Source organism: Esox lucius, chromosome 20, assembly GCF_011004845.1.
Source record: "Esox lucius isolate fEsoLuc1 chromosome 20, fEsoLuc1.pri, whole genome shotgun sequence".
NCBI lineage: Eukaryota > Metazoa > Chordata > Actinopteri > Esociformes > Esocidae > Esox > Esox lucius.
The window spans coordinates 24,453,920-24,473,091 of record NC_047588.1 but is presented as its reverse complement, the minus strand read 5'-3'; the positions used below and the strand labels follow the sequence as shown (position 1 = coordinate 24,473,091).

At 42.8% G+C, this 19,172-nt stretch overlaps 1 protein-coding gene across 4 annotated transcripts in view; it reads left to right on the top strand.

Annotated features, from left to right (window-relative positions):
- The window catches only part of kmt2bb (lysine (K)-specific methyltransferase 2Bb), a 54,239-nt gene extending 35,088 nt beyond the window's left edge, over positions 1–19,151 (top strand). For all 4 annotated transcript variants that reach the window (XM_010885038.4, XM_010885037.4, XM_010885039.4 and 1 more), the window contains 10 exons: positions 2,008–2,168; positions 2,316–2,459; positions 2,761–6,025; positions 6,992–7,104; positions 9,563–9,703; positions 9,935–10,187; positions 12,480–12,587; positions 13,718–13,801; positions 14,820–14,949; positions 16,536–19,151. In XM_010885038.4, the coding sequence (XP_010883340.2) occupies positions 2,008–2,168; positions 2,316–2,459; positions 2,761–6,025; positions 6,992–7,104; positions 9,563–9,703; positions 9,935–10,187; positions 12,480–12,587; positions 13,718–13,801; positions 14,820–14,949; positions 16,536–16,811 (4,675 nt within the window). In that variant the 3' untranslated portion in view covers positions 16,812–19,151. The remainder of the gene's footprint in view (positions 1–2,007; positions 2,169–2,315; positions 2,460–2,760; positions 6,026–6,991; positions 7,105–9,562; positions 9,704–9,934; positions 10,188–12,479; positions 12,588–13,717; positions 13,802–14,819; positions 14,950–16,535) is intronic.
- The last annotated feature ends 21 nt before the right edge of the window (positions 19,152–19,172 follow it).

Sequence of the window (19,172 nt, the reverse complement as noted above, 5' to 3'; positions counted from 1 at the left end):
AGTTTCAGGTGTAGAATTGGATTGGCTAGAAGTTAAGATTAGATTCAACTTTGTTATTGAACAGTACAAGTACAGTACAACAAAATGCAATTAGCATCTAACCAGAAGTGCGAATAGAGGGCAGAAAAAGTATTTACAAGTATAAATGATATGTACAGTATCTCACAAAAGTGAATACACCCCTCACATTTTTGTAAATATTTGAGTATATATTTTCATGTGACAACACTGAAGAAATGACACTTTGCTACAATGTAAAGTAGTGAGTGTACAGCTTGTATAACTCTACATTTGCTGTCCCCTCAAAATAACTCAACACACAGCCATTAATGTCTAAATCGCTAGCAACAAAAGTGAGTACACCCCTAAGTGAAAATGTCCAAACAGGCAAATTGAATGTACAAGGTGCTTGTACCACTGAATTGCAGGGATAGAAGCGGTAAAGTTCCTGAGGTAGACGCGTACCTGCAACATTTGAAAAACTTTCATTATCAGGCTTTGCAAGGCGGTGTCAGAGTAGTACAAGGGAGTAGTACAACAAGGACCTGAGAGGCGGGGGGTGGGGTAAAGTGATGGGTCACAGAGTTCAGCAGGGTTACAGTGTATGGGAAGAAACTGTTTCTGAGCCTCCTGGTGGGGGACCGAAGAGACCTGTACCACCTGCCTGATGGAACGGGGGCAAACAGTTTGTAGCATAGGTGTGTAGGTTCCCTGATGATCCCGCGTGCCCTATGTAGTTATCGCTTGTGCTGGGGGGAAGCTTTCCAATGGCAAGAAGCTGGGCACAAGTGACGTGCTGGTCAGGTTTTCCCCACCTGCTGCAGGGCCTTCTGGTCGGCTATGGAGCAGCTGCTAAACCACACTGTGGCGCAGTTTGTCAGAATGCTCATGATAGTACAGCGGTAAAAGTTCACAAGAATCCTGGAAGACAGACGGGCATTGTTTAGCCTCCTCAAAAAGTTCAGCCGCTGCTTCGGCTTTTTCCTGCTTCGGTCCTCTGAGATGTATGCACCCCGGTACCATCAATGATGACTAGGCTGCAGCTTTTAGACTTATAATCCACAATGAGTTCCTTGTTTTTCTTTGCGTTGAGGGCCAGGTTGTTGTCAGTGTACCATGCCGCCAGGCACTTGACCTCTTCCCTGTAGGCTGACTTGTTATTGTCACTAACCAGGCCTACCACCATGGTGTCGTCTGCGAACTTGACAATGGTGTTGGAACTGTGTACAGGAACACAGTCGTGGGTGTAGAGGGTGTACAGGAGGGGGCTCAGCACACAGCACACCAGTGTTCTGGATCAGGGTGTATGAGGTGAAGTGGTCTAATCTGACAGACTGGAGTCTGTTGGTTAGGAAGTCCAGAATCCAGTTGCAGAGAGGTGGGCTGATCCCCAGGTCATGGAGTTTGCTGACCAGCCTATAGGGCATTACAGTGTTGAATGCTGAGCTGAAGTCTATGAATAGCTTTCTCACATAGGTGTTGGTTTTGTCCCGGTGGGTCAGGGCAGAGTGTAAAGCTGTGGTGTTGGCATCCTCTGTGTAGACCTGTTCAACCGGTAGGCAGACCACTGGGGTGAGTTCAGCTTTAATGGCTGGCTCTTTCTTGTCCCTGTCGAAGCGTGTGTAGAACCTGTTTAATTCGTTGGTGGCGGGGATGTTGCTCGTTGTGGGGGGTTCTTTGGCCAGTAGTCCTTGATGGCTTGGATGCCCTGCCATGCGTCGGGTCTCAGAATGTTAAGGGAATAAGGGAATGTTAGATGGACCAAGAGGCATGGCTGTATGAAATGGGTATCCAGACTTGATAAAATGGTGATTAGAGCTCTGTTATACGTGCTTCTACAAACCAAATTGACAATGTGCAGCTATGATGAGGGATGTCTATTCTCCAGTACTTTTTAGTGGTTAGACTCAGAGTGCTGTTCCTTACAGTAATCTATTTTGGCTGGACATTCATCTTGATTGCAATTATTATTATTTTTTACAAGAATGATAACTTCTCTGTCCCCAGGTGTTCTCGCTGGTACTGGAGTACGGTGAACCCACTACGGCGATGCAAATACACATGTACAATCCGAGAAGTACGGCCACCAGTCCCAGAGAAACCTGTTGAAGAGATGCCTGACCAGGGACAGAATAGCACAATAGCTCACAGCCCCTGTCCCCAGTCAGGTGAGAGTTGAGATAAATACAGCACTGCATCGAATGCTCACTGTTGAAGTGTTAACTTGAACTTGTGTGGCTATTTGCATCCTTGGCAAAACCATGGGAAAAGTGGGTGTTCAATAGACTTATTTTTTTATTTTGCTTCCCCTCTAGAATCTGAAGCCCAAGAGGTTGATATTGCCCAATCTCGACCCACCACACCCAGCTTCCTTGCTCCACTCCCTAAACTAGAGCAAGGTGCAAGGCCCAAGATCAGAAGACCAGCTGGAGGAATGTTTCGGCCTCTGCCTTCCCCAGGTAAATGTTCTGCGATTGGTTTATGTTGTTTTCTAAGACATGGCTTCTTTCAACTTTGATCATGGGGACCCTGAATCTGTCTGTTTTCTAATAGCATTTAATTGGTGTCCCATGTCCTATACCCATCCCTGATTAGTGGTCTAGAATGAAAACAAGCCGTACACTTGGTCCTGAGACTTGGAGTGGTGTACCTCCATTCTTGAACATTTTTTAGTTGGTTCTTTGGGCGATTTTTATATTACCCATAAAGCATATGTTGTTACTTTTTTCATATAGTTAATTAATTTCCGTTTTTCCTTAGGAACTGCCAAGTCTAAACCCCACCACATCCTGACTATTAGTGACCTGGAGGAGACTCGCCGGCCCCGTCGCCACAGCCCCCACTCTCAAACCCGCAGGGACATGTCCTCTTCACCCCTGGGAACGCCCACTGGAATTGGACCAATCACACTTCGTGCTGGGTGCTCCATGCATCCCAAGGCCTCAGTGCCCACCTCATCGTTGTTCCCCCTTGGTGCTACTGACAACCTGCTGAACTCACCCTCTGTCCGCTCTGTCGGAGGTCGTAGTGCTTCCTCTGCCCGATGTCCCGGGAACATAATGACCCACACTACCTCAGGACTCTTTCCTCATGCCCCGTGGGAAGACAGTGTGGGCAGCTTTCCTTCTTCCGGTCTGTCCCTATCACCTACCATTCAGCACTCTCCTAGACCCCGGCTATCTTTTGACCTCAACCAGTCTGACTCTGTTGAGGTACCCCACAATTTCCTGGCATCACCTGAGCCAGAGGATAATGCTGCGGCGAACGGCAACTCACCCCTTAGGGATGCTGTGGGGCCACAGAAGAGTGAGTTTCCTTTTCCCCCAATTCACGAGGACTCTGACATGGCCATGGGCTCAGACTTAAAGACAGAGCTTGAGATTGAGGAGACCTTAGTAAATGAGGGAGTGGCCATGAACTGTGGCGCTCAGATAGATGTAGAGGGTGAAGAGAACCAAGAGGAGTTTTGGGGCAGGGAGTCGGAGGTTCGCAAAAGGAGGACGCGTTCAGCCATGACCCGCTCTGCTGCATCCGCCAGGCAAGACTGGGGGAACACTTCCTCAGATGAGGACATGGAGCACTATTTTGACTTCTCACGTACTGTGGTCAGCCGCACAGTTGCACAGGCTCCTTCCTCTCCCTCCTCAAGGCCTATTCCTCAGCTGGACGGTGTGGACGACGGGACAGAGAGCGATGCCAGTGTGACTACCACAGATGGTGCTCCGAAGCGGAAGAATGCCAGACAGACACCGAACCCAGTACAAATGCTTGATATTTTGCCTGAGATTGAAATGACTTCAAATGGGCTGAGTGCAGTCTCCGAAAGCCTGGTCCCAGAAGCTTCACCCCTTAGCCACTCATCAAATTATTCAGCTAGGGATGTCTTCTCTATTACCAAACCTCCCCCAAGCTACGTATGCCAGAATCCAACTGAGATCTCACCAGAAGCTCAGAGACCAGCTCTAGTGGGCCCATCCCCAACATACAACCCTATGGATGGGAATTCTGTTCCCCTGCAATTATACAACTTCCCGACTTCTTGCCTACAACAACAGAACTCAACACCCCAGTTTGAGACCCAGGAACCAATACTTACTGCACCACTTCAAGGAACACTGCCCGACATTACTGATACTAAGGCGCCTGTTCCTGTCTACCCAGAGGATTTATTCCAAGGTTCTGGTTTAGACTTTCCCTCTGGGGCTCCACTTGTTCTTGAAAGATGTGATCCTCCCTCCCCGAGTGCCTGTTTCACTGAGCTGGTCCCTGTCCAGGAGGACACTCCCATTGAGACCCATCGGCGTCAAGCCCCAAAAGACCTTTTCTTGGATTCTAATAGTGGGCACTTTGTATCACCCACTGACGGACCTGCCATTTACATGAACCACTTGACAGAAAGTTCTGGAGATCCCTCACTGACAGACTCTGTGAGCAGTAATCAGGACACTCTTTTAGAGCTTTTGCAACCATCTTCGCTTATCTCCTCTGACTTCCCTAACCCCTGTGTAGCTCCTACTGACCCTTTGCGCATTAGTCACTCTGTCCAGTCTTCTTTGCCTGGCTTCAACCCTTCAGTGCCACCTCTCACTACCATCTCCTTGCAGCCCCTGACATCCCAAGGGTCAACAGTTTTGCCGCCAATGGAGACCTTTTGTAGCAAACTATCAGCTCCTATTCCAGGCAGTGCCATTCCCCCTTTGTCTTCAAATTTAGCCTCTCAAATTGACCCAATTTTGTCTGCAACATCAAGTGTTAGTCTCCCATCTTATGGATCTGTCTCTCTGCCTATTTTCTCCACACAATCCCAGGCCATGGTCTCAACAGCAATTACCATTGTATCATCCTGTCCCTCCATATCTTCTCTCTCTGATGCTCTGTCCACCCAGTGTCAGCCCATGCTGTCTTCGCTTCAGCCATCCTCAACCCCTGTTATGGTTAACGGTTACAGCTCCTCTGTGCAGAAGGAGGCTACCACAGGACACACCATCTCCATCAACTTCTCCACGCCAAGGCCACCACTTGAGCCTCAACATCCACTGTTGCCTCAGGCTTTACCCGGCCATGCCATCCTTACTGTAAAGGAAGTAGGGGGTCCCAATGTGGACCCTACACCTCACGTTCTGCTGGTCAACCGCCTGGGACAGATCTTTGTGAAGAACCCAGAGAGCAACACTTTCCAGCTACCCAGTCAGAGCTGTCCCTCTTATAACTGTGTCACACAGATAGCCAGCCTCCTTCAGAGCAATGCCTTGTCGGCCACCTTGGCAGCAGCTGGTACGATGTCCACCACAGCTCCGGGGTCTGCCATGCCAACTCATGTCCCGAGGCTAATCACACCTGTGGTTCAGAACCCAGCTACCATCACTCAACTGCTCACTCACAACAACAATGGTACAGTGGCACTAACTGCAGTCAAAAAACCAAGGAAAAACACAAGAGGATCTGCCGATGGAGCTATACCAGAAATGAAGAAATCCAGAAAAAAGAAAGAACCCTCTACCACTCCTAGAAAAAAGAAATCTAACAAGGCTACAGACATGTTTGAGTTTGCTGGGCAGGATGGGAATTCTAACATGACCAAGGCTGAGAGCGCCCAAGCCATCATCAACCAAGCCATGGCCAGCAACTACACCCCAAACCGGACTGGTCCACGCATTCTGAGCCCATCCACATTCCGGAACAACCCTTCACTGAAATCTGTGGTCCTGCCCCCAGGATTACTTTTTGAACCTGAGCCTGCAGCTGCTGTACTGCCTGGTTCAACACCTCGCCCTCCTCGTACCCATGTCCGTATGAAGAGGGTGTCATCTTTCTCAGATCGTGTTGGTGCAACAAAGAAGGCCAAGACAGACTTCCTAGAACCAGAGCTCCCTAGTGCTATGGAGGACCTGCCAGTACCCAAAGCTAGCAGTGTGCCGGTCTCCAGCAGGGCTGGTGGTGTTCGCATTAAAACCCCAACAGTCAAAGGTGTTCTAGACCTGGACAAGCTGAAGGATGAGCATTTAAGTGACTCTGAAAGCACCAGGTGAGTATCTTGGAACTGTCATGGCGGTGATGAAATAAGGATTGAGACAAACTACAAATGATATATATATTTATAAATATAGGGCTCATCGACATGACTAACCCGTTTCAATTACTGTTTGTGCTCCAAATATCTGGGTTGTAAATGCCAATTATATGTTTTCATAAGGAACCAGGGCTGGGTCTTTTTAATTTCCAAATGGATGGCTTGGGCTGCAGATTATTCAAAAATATCTGAATAGCTGACATTCCCAGAAATATTACATTTGTTGCGCTCTGTGTTGCTCACAATGTATGGATTATATTCCACATAGATGATAATAGGAAATTGCGAGGTAAAGTACCTATAACACCATGACAATTTTAATTGGTTGCTTTTATTAATATCATACTGAAGACAATTTTGGGATTATAAATTTAACGTCCTCTACAACTGTGTTAAATGCCGTTGATAATTTTTTTCCCACCATTAGTCATGTCACTCATGTTTGCGTTGTGTTCTTTTTTTAGGTTTCCTTTGTAAGTTTGTCTGGGTATTTTTTATGCCATGTATCAATATTCTCCACTCTCTATTAGTTGGTCTCTTGTGTGATATGACAAATGGAACAGGGACATTTAGTTCTGAAACAGATATAGAGATATGAGTTTCCGGTGTTGAAATAGTACTTCCCCCATTTGATAGAGCATGGTGGTTACAACAGTAGGTTGTGGTTCTGATTCCCATGAACTCGTTTGAAAAAAGTATAAAAATATATGCCGTCACTTCTGTAAATCACTCTGGATGAGAGCATTTACTGAATCACTTTAGTTATACTGTGGATTGAAAGGATCCATTTATGTATTTCTTATTTTTCAGGATGCTCTAGATGTCATCACTGCAATCTTGTCTAAACCCTTTCTGCATCTCAGATACAGATAATGTTATTTAGTGTGCCCTATGAATTTGAGTGTTATATTTTCTTAACAGGCCAGGACCTTGGGACCGCCTCTCAATACCTCGTGGGGGGGTGGACATGGGGAAACAACAGAACTGGGACACTGTGGGCCGAAGTGCCCTGACTGACTGGAACAAATACTCAGGTAACGGTTTCATATATTGGCTGTGGAAAGTGTTCAGGCCCATATACTTTTTCCACTTTTTGTTGAGTTTAACTCAGAATTTATAATTGCTTTTTTTGCCTTTTATCTACACACGATACCTCATAATGACAAATTCTAAATGAATGTAGAGATCTGTGTGGCAAAAAACTCCTAACTCGTTTACATTACTATTCTGACCATTTTATTATTTATTTTAGTTATCGTACTCTGTATTTTGTCAAAGCCCCTTTGGCAGTGAGCACAACTTTATTTTGTTATACCTCTACCAGCTTTGGACATTAGTCAGTTTCTCCCATTCGTCCTTGTACATCCTCTCAAGCTCTGTCCGATTGGATGGGAGTGTCAGGAAACTGCGACCTTCAGACATCCCCACAGATATTCAAGTGGGTTCAAGTCCGAGCTTTGTCTGGGCCAGTCAAGGACATTCACAAACTTGTCACTCCAGTGTTTTCTTGGCTGAGTGATTTGGGTCGTTGTTGTGCTGAAGGATTAATCTTCCCCCAAGTCTGGGGTCATGTGATTCTTCAAGGACCTCTCAGTATTTTGCTCCGTTTGTCCTTCCCCCATTCCTGACCAGTCTCCCTGTTCCTGCCGCCAAGAATGACTCTCAATAAAATTATTGCTTCCATCAACAGTCCTCACAATAAGATGGTATAAGCCAGGTGAAAAGAAGTTCTTTGTTTTCACCAGACTTAGCATTCAGTCATTGTAGTTCAATATTGGCCCTTATCAGACCAGAGTCTTTTTCATCAGGTTCTTAGAGTCCTTTAACTGCTGTTTTGCAAACTCCAGGCAACATTACATGCCTTTTACCTAGCTTTTTTCAGGTCTGATTTCAACAGCCTGATGGACGGTTGCATAGATTTTCTGTCTGGCAGGTTCTCCCATCTCTACAAAGAAACTCTGAAGCACTTCTAGCCACTGGGTTTTAGGTTCCCTCGCCGACAAAGGCCCTTCTTGCCAGGTTACTTTGTATTGCTTGACAGACCGCTCTAGGAAAGGTATTGATGGTTCCCAGCTCTTCATTGTGGTACTGGGAACTTTCAGGACTTGAGCAAGGTTTTTTAACCTTTTGTCAGATGTATGCTTCAACACAATTCTATCTTGGAAACAAGAACTACAGAGAGTTCCTTGGACTTCATGGCTTGCCTTAGTAGACCTCCAATCAAGTTTTTGAGCCATCTCAAGGATGATGAAAGGACACATCTTAGCATTATTCTGAGATTCAAGGTAAAGGTTGTGAATACTTATAGACATTAGATATTTCTGGTTGTTTTTCCAAAATAAATTAGCACACACAGGGCTCGACAATAACGATGGACTGATGGCTCCATGGCCAGTGATAAGTCCCTAGCCACTGCAAAAAAATTGGGGATTGAAAGAAATAATCACATTATAAACTCAGCATCCTCCAGTTGTTTCATTATCTGGCACACGCACAAATAACTCCCATGCAGCTCCTTTTGCGCGCTGTTGGCCAGTCAAGAGTTGAGGAGTAATGTGATGCGTGGCTGACTGGTATGGTTTTTCCATAAAACATTTAAAAACTTGCGCGAGACACTCAACTGACGAAGGCAGTGAAGGATAACTACAAGTACAATTGAAAGCAGACATTTTTATCTCAGTGCAAAAAATACATTTACCTGTTTTGACTTCGATGGAACTCGGATGCGCTGTGTCGTCTGTTGTAAGTTCCTGACAAGAGTGGACAGATGTGGGTCTTTTTACAAAGGCACTGACAACTTCCGCAAACAGTCCCTGACCAGACATGGCAATAGTAAACTGCACCTGGTCTGCATGACAGCCAACCGGGTGGCTGACAATCCATCTTCAGTTCCATTGGTCATACTGATCAGGAATTTTGGGGGATTGCATGACTTACAACCAAACCAGCCATTCGCCTTGTTCCCCGGGGATTAATGAGTTAGTGTTTTGTTTAAAATCAAATGTTTCGTTGACTTATCTTTTTATTCATTTTTATAATTAGAAATGTGATTAAATAAATATTTATATATTTTTTGTTTTATATATTCAGAATGCATTTCATAAAGGATGAAACATGTTAAATTACATAAGTATATGGTTATATATTGTAACACTGATAATTTAAAACTTTTATAATGAAGGACAGTAAAAGAAATTTGGGGCTTCTAAGTTTCAAACCCACTGGCCCCGTTTGGATAGTGGGGATTTTTTTTTAACATTGAGCCCTGACAAATGTATTAACATTTTCACTTTCTCATTATGGGCTATTGTGTGTAGATTAATGGCAAAATAAAATGTGGAGAAAATGAAAGGGTCTGAATTCTTTCCAGAGGCCCTGTATGTGCACTGTCAATCGAATGTAAACTAAATCATAACTAGTTATACTTTTTACAAAAGTTCCCCATCCAAAACCCTTACGTGACAATATCCTGGGGTATTTCCTTCCTGTCAGGTGCTGTTTCATGCTCAGATGATGAGCTGCCCCCCTCAGAGGATGATGAGGATGAGTGCCCTCCCCACCAAGACCAGCCCCACCTCCGCTTTGAGATTAAAAGTGATGATGGCTTCAGTGTGGAGGCAGACAGCATTGAGGGTGAGATTTCAGGGTGTAAACGGCTTATAAACCTCACCTGTTTGATCTATGGTGGTCATATCAAAGAAATACATTTCAGTTATAAACGGTTATGATTGCAACATTTTATTTAAATTGAAATTCTCTCTTGACATTATTTAGACAGGTTTCAATATTTTCTCACATTTGTGTGCGTTATGTTTCCATGCCCTTCCACGCTTCCTTCCCTTCTTTCCTCCTTCCTCTCCCTAGTTGCATGGAGGGTGGTGATGGATGGTGTCCAGGAAGCACGAGCAGGGGCAAGGCTGAAGCAGCTGGCCTTCTCTGGGATGACCGGTGCCCGTATGCTCGGTCTGCTCCACGATGCAGTTGTTTTCCTTGTCGAGCAGCTCCAGGGGGCCCGACGCTGTAATGGCCATGCCTTCCGTTTCTTCAAACAGGTCAGCCATGAGGACGACCTGCCGGTCAATCCCTCTGGCTGTGCCCGCTCTGAGGTGTACCTCAGGTCAGTGTCCCAATGTTTAGTCTACTGTACAAGGTCTCTGGGAGTTCTTAACAGATGTCCCAGAAGTTGTTTTGAAATCTGAGGATGTTTGCCTTACACGTCTTATAAACACATACAGCTTCCAAAGAAAAGAAGAGACCACTGCACCTTTTTCTTTCCTTTCCAAAAAAAATTGAAAAGGAAGGTTTTGAGTGAGCAACAGAAGCATTCAATTTCCAGTGGTCATGTTCCGTCAAATCTTGGGTGAGAACCTCCTTCCCTCAACCAGGGCATAGAAAATGGGTCGTGGATGGGTGTTCCAGAATGACACTGACCCAAAACCGACAGCCAAGGCAACAAAGGAGTGGCTCAAGAAGAAGCACATTGAGGTCCTGGAGTGGCCCAGCCAGTCTCCCGACTTTAATCCCATAGAATATCTGTGGAGGGAGCTGAAGGTTCCAGTTGCCAAATGTCAGCCTCAAAACCTTAATGACTTGGAGATCTGCAAAGAGGAGAGGGACAAAATCCCTCCTGAGATGTGCGCAAACCTGGTGGCCAACTAGAAGAAATGTCTGACCTCTGTGATTGCCAACAAGGGTTTTGCCACCAAGTACGAAGTCATGTTTTGCAGAGGGGTCGAATAATTAATTCACTCATTAAAATGCAAATCAATTTATAACATTTTTTACAAGCGTTTTTCTGGATTTTTTGGTTGTTATTCTGTCCCTCACTGTTCAAATAAACCTACCATTAAAATTATAAACTGATAATTTCTTTGTCAGTGGGCAAACGTAGGGGATCAAGTAATTTTTCCCTCATTGTATGTGGGGTGGAATAACTAACTAAAATAACTAACTGTCAAAAATAACTAAATTAGTTTGTTTCTGGGGGCATGTTCATGAGGCCCACTGCTGTAGGAATTAAACTGTTCTTGTAGAAATATGTTTTGGTCCTAATAGACCTCAACCTTCTACCAGAGGTGAGAGTTTTGAATAGTCAGTTTCCATGGTGAGGGGGATCAGCCCCAATCTTTGTCGCTTGCCTCAGCGTCCTGGAGGTGTATGGGTTGTGTAGAGGCGGCAGATTGCAATCAATCCAATCACCCACCATCATAGTCTATGGCAGGTTGAACTTCTTCAGCTGCCACAGGAAGTACATCCTCTGCTGTGCTTTTTAGGTAAGAGAGGTGATGTTGAGCTTCCTCTTGAGGTCCTGGGTGATTGGTGGTGCCCAGGAAGCAAAAGGACTCCCTAGAGTTGAATGGGGAGCCACTCAAGGCAATGTGGGGAAGGGCACCTGGGCTTTTCCTGAAGGCATTGAGCTCCAGGTTGTTCTGACTACACCAGGACAACAGAAGATCAGTCTCCCACTTGTAGGTGGACTCATCTCCATCAGCAATAAGTCAGATGAGGGGGGTGTCATTACACCATGATGTGGTCTGAGAGTCCTAACTACGGAGTCATGGTGTAGCTGTAACTTCATTTTTTTGTGGGTGACTCAGTATATTTATTCATGTATATTGAGTCACCCACAATCCAGTCTAGACATCCTGTTACACATTTTGTTTGGAACTATTTCAGAATCCCTATTTTAGAGAATCTGTGTATTTCCCTCTTTAGGTGCTTTCTATCCTTACTTGACTTGTATCAGCTGATTAGAGTGGAACAAAGTATTTGTCAGTTGTATTTTAGTTTATACCTCAACCGTTTGGGTAATCTAGTAATATGTGTATGTTGTCAATTCTGCCTTATTTATTCACCCTTAACAAGGGAGCATTTGGAGAATGACTGTTTTCAATTCTAAATGTTTTTTGTGCTCTTGAGAAACAAGGGCAAGCGCACTTAGTAGTTTTGCTTACTGCTTAGCCTGCATCCATGCCATCACACATTTACCGTTGCTAATGCAATGCCAAAAACTCCAGTATTAATCAAGGGTAAGTGGACATAGTGTGAACAGATGTAATATGGGCCCTCTCCTCTATTGCACAAGGTTGTAACTGGTTATTGCATGTCATGACATTTTCCGAAATATGCATTTTACCCAGTTTATTTGGGCATTTCAGTACTCAATTTAAAAGTGGCAAAAGCTAGATTAGAGAGTTCCTGCTAAAAAAGCAATGGGCTGGATTGCTGGACCTCGCTTTAGGTCATATGCTTAAATTGCATTTTATTGCACTTTACTGTACAGTTTGGGTGCCCAAATATGCAATTCTCAGCCTGTGTATTGCTCAGAAACCTCCAAATCAGTGCTGGGCCAAATAACAATGACCACTGAACGTTTCATGCAACACCATGCTTTTGTTCTTTCTTACAGGAAGTCTACCTTTGATATGTTCAATTTCCTGGCATCCCAGCACCGGCAGCTCCCTGACATCAACCCCTATGACGAGGAGGAGGATGAAGTCCCACTTAAATCCACCAGGTCTGGTTAGAGTTATTGCATGCTAGAAATCCTCAGGGTTCGTAAAGTCATGAAAAATCTGAGAATATGAAGGAAAAAATATCAAGTTTTGGAGATTTATGGAAATGACTAATGGTGTTTGTGTAGTTAATTACTGTAAATTTTTTAAACTTTTATCAATGAGTTAAGATATAATATGTGCAGAAAAATTGGCATTGAGTTTCATACATGGGGAGGGAGTATTCAAGACCGTGAGAGCTAGGGTTGTGCGATAGGATGACAATCATCTATCGACAATGGTAACATCATGATGTCAGAGAAAATGTTTGGTGCAACCAGCATTCAGTGAAGTGAGCAACAAGTAGGGCAACAAGCCAAATGGTCTTATTTGCCTTATTTACCAACATTTGTTACACCCATGTCTCCATTTAATTAGAGGCATACATTGTGATAGTTAGGTAACTAATTATACGCAAGAGAACAATGAAGACTGTTGAAAGAGCTAGAGACCAGCAAGCAGTGCAAAATGTGATATTAGGGGGTATTTGGCCAGGTTTTTTCCACCTCCCCATTATCTGCCAGTGAATTTATTGGTCTAATGAAACAGTATTGTTCCATCACCATAGCCTGTCCCTATATAAGAAAGACAATGACATTGGTACCCGCATTGTTTGCAGTGTTTTACAAATGATTTGACCTCCTTAAGATCATTCACAATAAATAGAATTTTACACCCATTGCATGGCCCATACAGGAAGAAAATGTTTGTTTAGTCAATTCTTTTCATAACAACATGATGTTGTAACCCCATGGTAGCAAAAATATCCTGGCAGCAAATAAAAAGTTAATATAACAACATCATACAAATTATCTTTTACTTGTTGTAGGTGCTAACAATTTCTTGTTCCAAAGTGCTAAAATATTGTTGTTTTTGACTGATTATGTCCATAAGGTTAGCTTTCTGTCATCGTCATAAGGATCTGATGTTGTTTGATTAAAGTGTCATGAAATTAGACTTTAATTTAAAAGTTACGGTCTGATGCAAACAGCCTCCACATGGGAATGTTTCAGTATGATTTCATTGCTTTTAGTGCCTGATAATGGTTTCCTTTAAGATAATTTTCTGCTTGTTCCTTTTCCTTTTCCTCTAGGCGTGCCACCAGCTTGGAGCTCCCCATGGCCATGCGTTTCAGACATCTGGAGAGGACATCAAAAGAGGCTGTAGGCGTGTACAGGTCAGCCCACCCCTCTCCCCTTTGATTCTGAGGCAAAATGACTAGCAAGGATTTACTCATTAGATTATGGAGGGAAAAAAATTCAATGTTACTTTTTTTTAGCTTCATTCAGTTGTAGCAGAGATTAACTCTAGACATTGTTTTTGTTGGGCTGTGTGAGCGGTGCCAGCCTAGAAGAGCGAATATCTTACAGACTGAGTGAGTGACTGATTGACTGTCTGACTACCTCTTGTTAAATTGCGTAGTGGTTAGAGACGCAGACTGCCATGTGGGTGTTCGATCCTTGCCATGGAAAGAACAAAGTATGCATTAGGATTTGTTCAGGATAAACAAAACCTTACAAGCTTCAGTAGCTATGTTATAGTAAGCCTAAAACAAAACTTTTTACGGTTATATTGCAAACTATTTCTGGTGGATTTTTGTATTACTACTTGCGCAGTCAAAGAGTAGGGTATTCTCTCGTCTTTTCCTTTGACGAAATAGTGAGTTATCGTCACCTATATGGATTGTTATTGTATCAATGTCATTCAGGAATGAAAGAAAAACTAACGTTATTGTGCCATGAAATTTTATAGCTTTGGCAGTGTACACTTCATCTTGAGTCTCGCTAGGAAATGCAAACTTTTTATGACTATTCCAAGTTGTAAGTTGATACTAGTAGGCCTATTAATGGCTGATAAGCTGTTAAAACGTCCATTTGCAAAAGCCATAGTCACCATACCGTCAGCATTCTTACCTCTTGTTTCAGCCATGCATCTCTCTGTTCTTCCCCACGTCTCTCACAAATATGTCATAGTGTTGATTGGTTATTTACTTGTGATGTATACCCAATCTGATTTCTGAGGGTGAGACCTATAGCAATACAAGCAGAAATGACTCTGTCACATGGGAGACCAAGGTTTGCATCCTGGGAGGCCAACATCATACCTTATAATCGCGGGCTGGCCAAACTAGATATGCCTGGTTCCTTTTCGTGTTCATGCAATTATCTTTTTCTGACATTTAATCTCTGACTTAGGTCTGCTATCCATGGACGAGGACTATTCTGCAAGAGGAACATTGATGCACAAGAGATGGTCATAGAGTATGCTGGCATCGTAATTCGCTCAGTGCTAACTGACAAGCGGGAGAAGTACTATGATGGAAAGGTGAGATGAGTAGGTTTAGTGTGTTTAAGGAGACTTTAAAGACCTAAACATTATTTCTACAGAGACTCTAGTTTTCAAGTAACTAATAGTGGGCTTGAATCAGCGTAGAAGTTGCCCTTTGTTCTGGCCTTAATGCCCCTGAAATCATTGTACGGCCTATGCTAACTAGTAAGCTAACTAGTTGTCGATCAATAAATAGCTGACTTAGTGCTTAACCGAATCAAACCTCTCAGTTTTAGAAGGTGTGTCCGTAAGCAACTGGGAAGAGGAAAAGTTCCGACCTCAAGTGGAAGAATACACTGAACTTCCTTTGCAAGCTCCGAGAAGTAATGTTAGGATTTACAGCACTAGACATGGCAACGTTTGTGGTGAACATTTTAAAAACATGAATTACTTTCTTCCCGAACAAATAAGTCATTACATTTCTTTATTGAGATCGTACTCATAAGCACAGGTGATTGTGATGTTAAAGGATACTTTGCGGTTTACTTTAGTGTAACTGGCCGTAATGTTAGCCTTCTGGCTAGCTATCCTTAACGTTAGTTTAGAACCCCCTATTGACAGCATAACCAACAGCAGCTTTTAAATATCTTGTACTGAGTAATAATTTGATCAAGTTGTCAATGTTTAGTGATTAGGAGTGACATACAAATGTTAACTGGCATGTCGTTAATTAGCATTTCTGAAATGTCAGTGGAAATATAAATATTTTATATTCAGCTAGTTGGTTAGCGACATGGCAAAAAAATTTGCCCCCTATTATCAGCCCCCTTACTGTTTTGTTCAGTAACGTTTTATTTCATTTTTATTTGTTTTAAATATGACAGATCATAGTCTTCTCGTGTTTACAAGGAAGTTTTAGCTACCTTTATTAATGCCTTGTGGTGAAGAAAAATTGTCATTACATCTGATCACATGAATATGACATGATGTCAAGTCCATTTTCACGATTTGCAACTAAAGCTATTTCCATACATAAATACTTTTACATTTTTTATTAAAAAAATGTCAACTTCCATACATCTCTGTAAAACATGGTGGTTGTCTAGCTGAAAGGGTATATTTAATAGCAAAACATACCATAGTTTTCCAGTGCATTTCAGTTTTGAACTTAAAAACCATAAAAACTGCCAATAATAGGTGGCTGAAAATAGCGGGACATTAGCTACTTAACTTCTCAATACTGTTGCCTGTTTGTTGTCTTCATGTGAATGCTCTCAACTAAAACTTCTGAAATTAAAGTCAATGAGTTATAAGTATAGTTATAATAAGCTATTATTCAAAGTATGATGTTAAAACAGTGAATAATTATGTTTTTATGTCATGCATGCTTTTTTTTTTTCTTATCGGCAATTCAAGTTGTTTATTTGTAAGCTCCAAATCCTCCTAGCTATTTCACTAAATGGCCTTTGTGCCCTAAACATTTTTGTGACACTGAAGGCCAAATGGCCTTGCCGCTAAAATGACAAAGTTGTACGCCTGGCTTGAATGATAAATTAATGAAACGTAAATGAAACTAACACATGACACTAAGCTTTTAAGTTTCTGAAACTAAAACAAGTTCCCTGTTTTATTTCCCTCTGCAGGGTATCGGCTGCTACATGTTCCGCATCGATGACTTTGACGTTGTGGATGCCACCATGCATGGCAATGCAGCGCGCTTCATCAATCACTCGTGTGAACCCAACTGCTACTCACGTGTCATCAATGTGGAGGGGCAGAAGCATATTGTCATCTTCGCTCTGCGCAAAATCTACCGGGGAGAGGAGCTCACCTATGACTACAAGTTTCCGATTGAAGACCCCGCGAGCAAACTGAACTGCAATTGTGGGGCACGGAAATGTAGACGCTTCCTCAACTAGGGTTCAGAACAAGGCTAAATTGGGAGCCTCGGAAATCCCCGGTCCCTCCAATAAGAAAAGGCATTAGGGAAGGGGAGGCGAGCAGAGGCAGGAAGTTTAAAGCCTTACATTAAGGTTTACTGGGTTGAGTGGTGGTGTGCGGCTGGAGATTAGGAAGTTGGGGAATGGATGAGTCACCATGAAGAGCCTGGGAGAGGAACCAGGGCCAGGAGAGAGGGTAGCAAAGTTGTGGCTGAACTGTGCAAAACAGTTGATCACTTCTGGATGTAGACCAACATGTCCTAAAGCCTGCTCTGTAATAACCTTTATTTGTACTTGTGCCAGAGATGGGGTAAGCTCACCACCAGAGATAGGAAGGAAGTAGCTACCGTTATAGAGTGGTTTACCTTGAAGTTGTGATACTGACTGCTACAGACATCCTTTGTGGTTATGGTAGTTCTATGTTGCTCCAAGTTTTTACCTTTGCATTTTGTAAATCCTTTCAGTTAAAAAGGGCAGAAAAGTTAGCCTTGAGAGATTCCTTATCTTTTTTTTGGGATAATTAAAAAAAAAATCACCCATAATCATGTTGGCTCCATCCTCAAGTAAATTTCTTAGCCATATCGCCACCTTTATTTGGTCCTTTAATCATAGTTTCATTTATTTTGCAGTACTCATCATGCGTCATGTTGTACATATTTGCTTTTAGTTGGAATATTCTGAGAACCATGGTGCTGTTAAGATATGTGTCACAGGCTCCCAGACCCTGCAAATAATCAAGTCATTTTCATCCGTCCCCTCTCACAGATGAGGGGAAGGGGCCTCCATTATGTTTAATTAAACGGTTAGTCTTTGCTGCAGCAAAATCATGTATTTATCTCTTACACCAAATAATTCAGTTTTTATGTAGCAAGCACTACCCACGCCAAGAGTGAAAAGTTCAGCTGGAAACCTCAGTGCGTCTCATGGCCAACACTGATTAACCTAACTTTTGCAATAATGTTACATCTTTGATGTGCTACAGTTGTACATTTTTAGTGAACTAAGTCCAGACTCTGCATATTTCTCTGCATTTCAGTGGTGTTAACAAAGTACTGACGTTCTTCAGACATTTTGGGCAATGCACAAAGGATGTAACACTATCTGAGATGCATTGTAAACTACACCCGACCAGGCTAACAGTGCCCCTTGTACACTGGAGATCTCAAGCATAGCGTTAGGCCAGTACTGTACTGTATGTTGCTCAGTAGGATGGCTGAAAGAGTGATTCCTGTCTTAGTGTAAAAAACGCGTATGGAAAGAATGCACTCAGCACCTTGGCGTTTGCTGTTGTACAATTTTAGACAATGCTGTCAGCTCAGTCAGACATATAGTAAAGCTACACACTGTTGTTCACCTATTTACAATAAGAGATTGCTTGAGCTCTAGAGTAGTTGTATTTATTCATGTTTCTGTTCAGATTTTGGACTAGACTTTGTATTATTGGTGGTGGTCTTGTGGGAATTCTTCCTCCCATTGTTTCTCTTTTTTGTTTACACTCGGTTTCCTCCTTCGCTCTTTTACTTGAACCTTGATTTTTGAGGACAGTTGTGTGTTACATTTCAGCCTTTAAAAAGGACATTGTTCTGAAACAGGTCTTTTAAAAATTGTTTTTGATTGGGTTTTCTATGTTTTGGTAAAATGTTCATTCAGTATGGCTGGCCTTAGTTTCACCCACAGGAGAATAGCAAGTCCACGTTGTTCTGTCCATATGCGTGCTGCATAGACCCATTCAAGCTAGAGTGTGGGAAGTAAATGAACCCTTGCCTTTGGAATGGAATGCCTGGTCAGGAAGTGCTTAAACCCTGCCTCCTTGCTTGCACGATCAGTCAGTGAGAAGGAGCCTGTATTCCCATTTATTCATCTAACTGAAAGGGGGAAGCAGAACGTTTCTCAATGTCCTCTCAACTCCCCAACCTCTTGCAAGGATTCTACCTCAGTTGTTCTGACAGACGTTAAGGAATACTAATGCAAAAAGAGGATGATAATATAATAAGAGTAACTTGGTTTTAAGGTCCTGCAGAGCTGGCCTGTGTGTGTGATGAAGGATGCAAAGCACTATTTGGAAACCTGAAGTTACCACAACGATCTCTCCCAGAACTTGTTCAGAAAGCTGTATGTTCTATATGGTGGGGTTATTTTAATGTATAAAAAAGTGTAATAGACAAGAAAATGTGTGAATTTGTCTTTGTTACCATGTACAAATAAACCCTGAGTTTGTAAATAATTGTATACATATTTCTAAACCTGTTTAATTTTTCTATGCACTTTTTTATTTATAATGTTATTTGCTTAATAAAGATGTTAAAAAGTTTGAACAAATCAGATTTGGTCTTTTGAAAC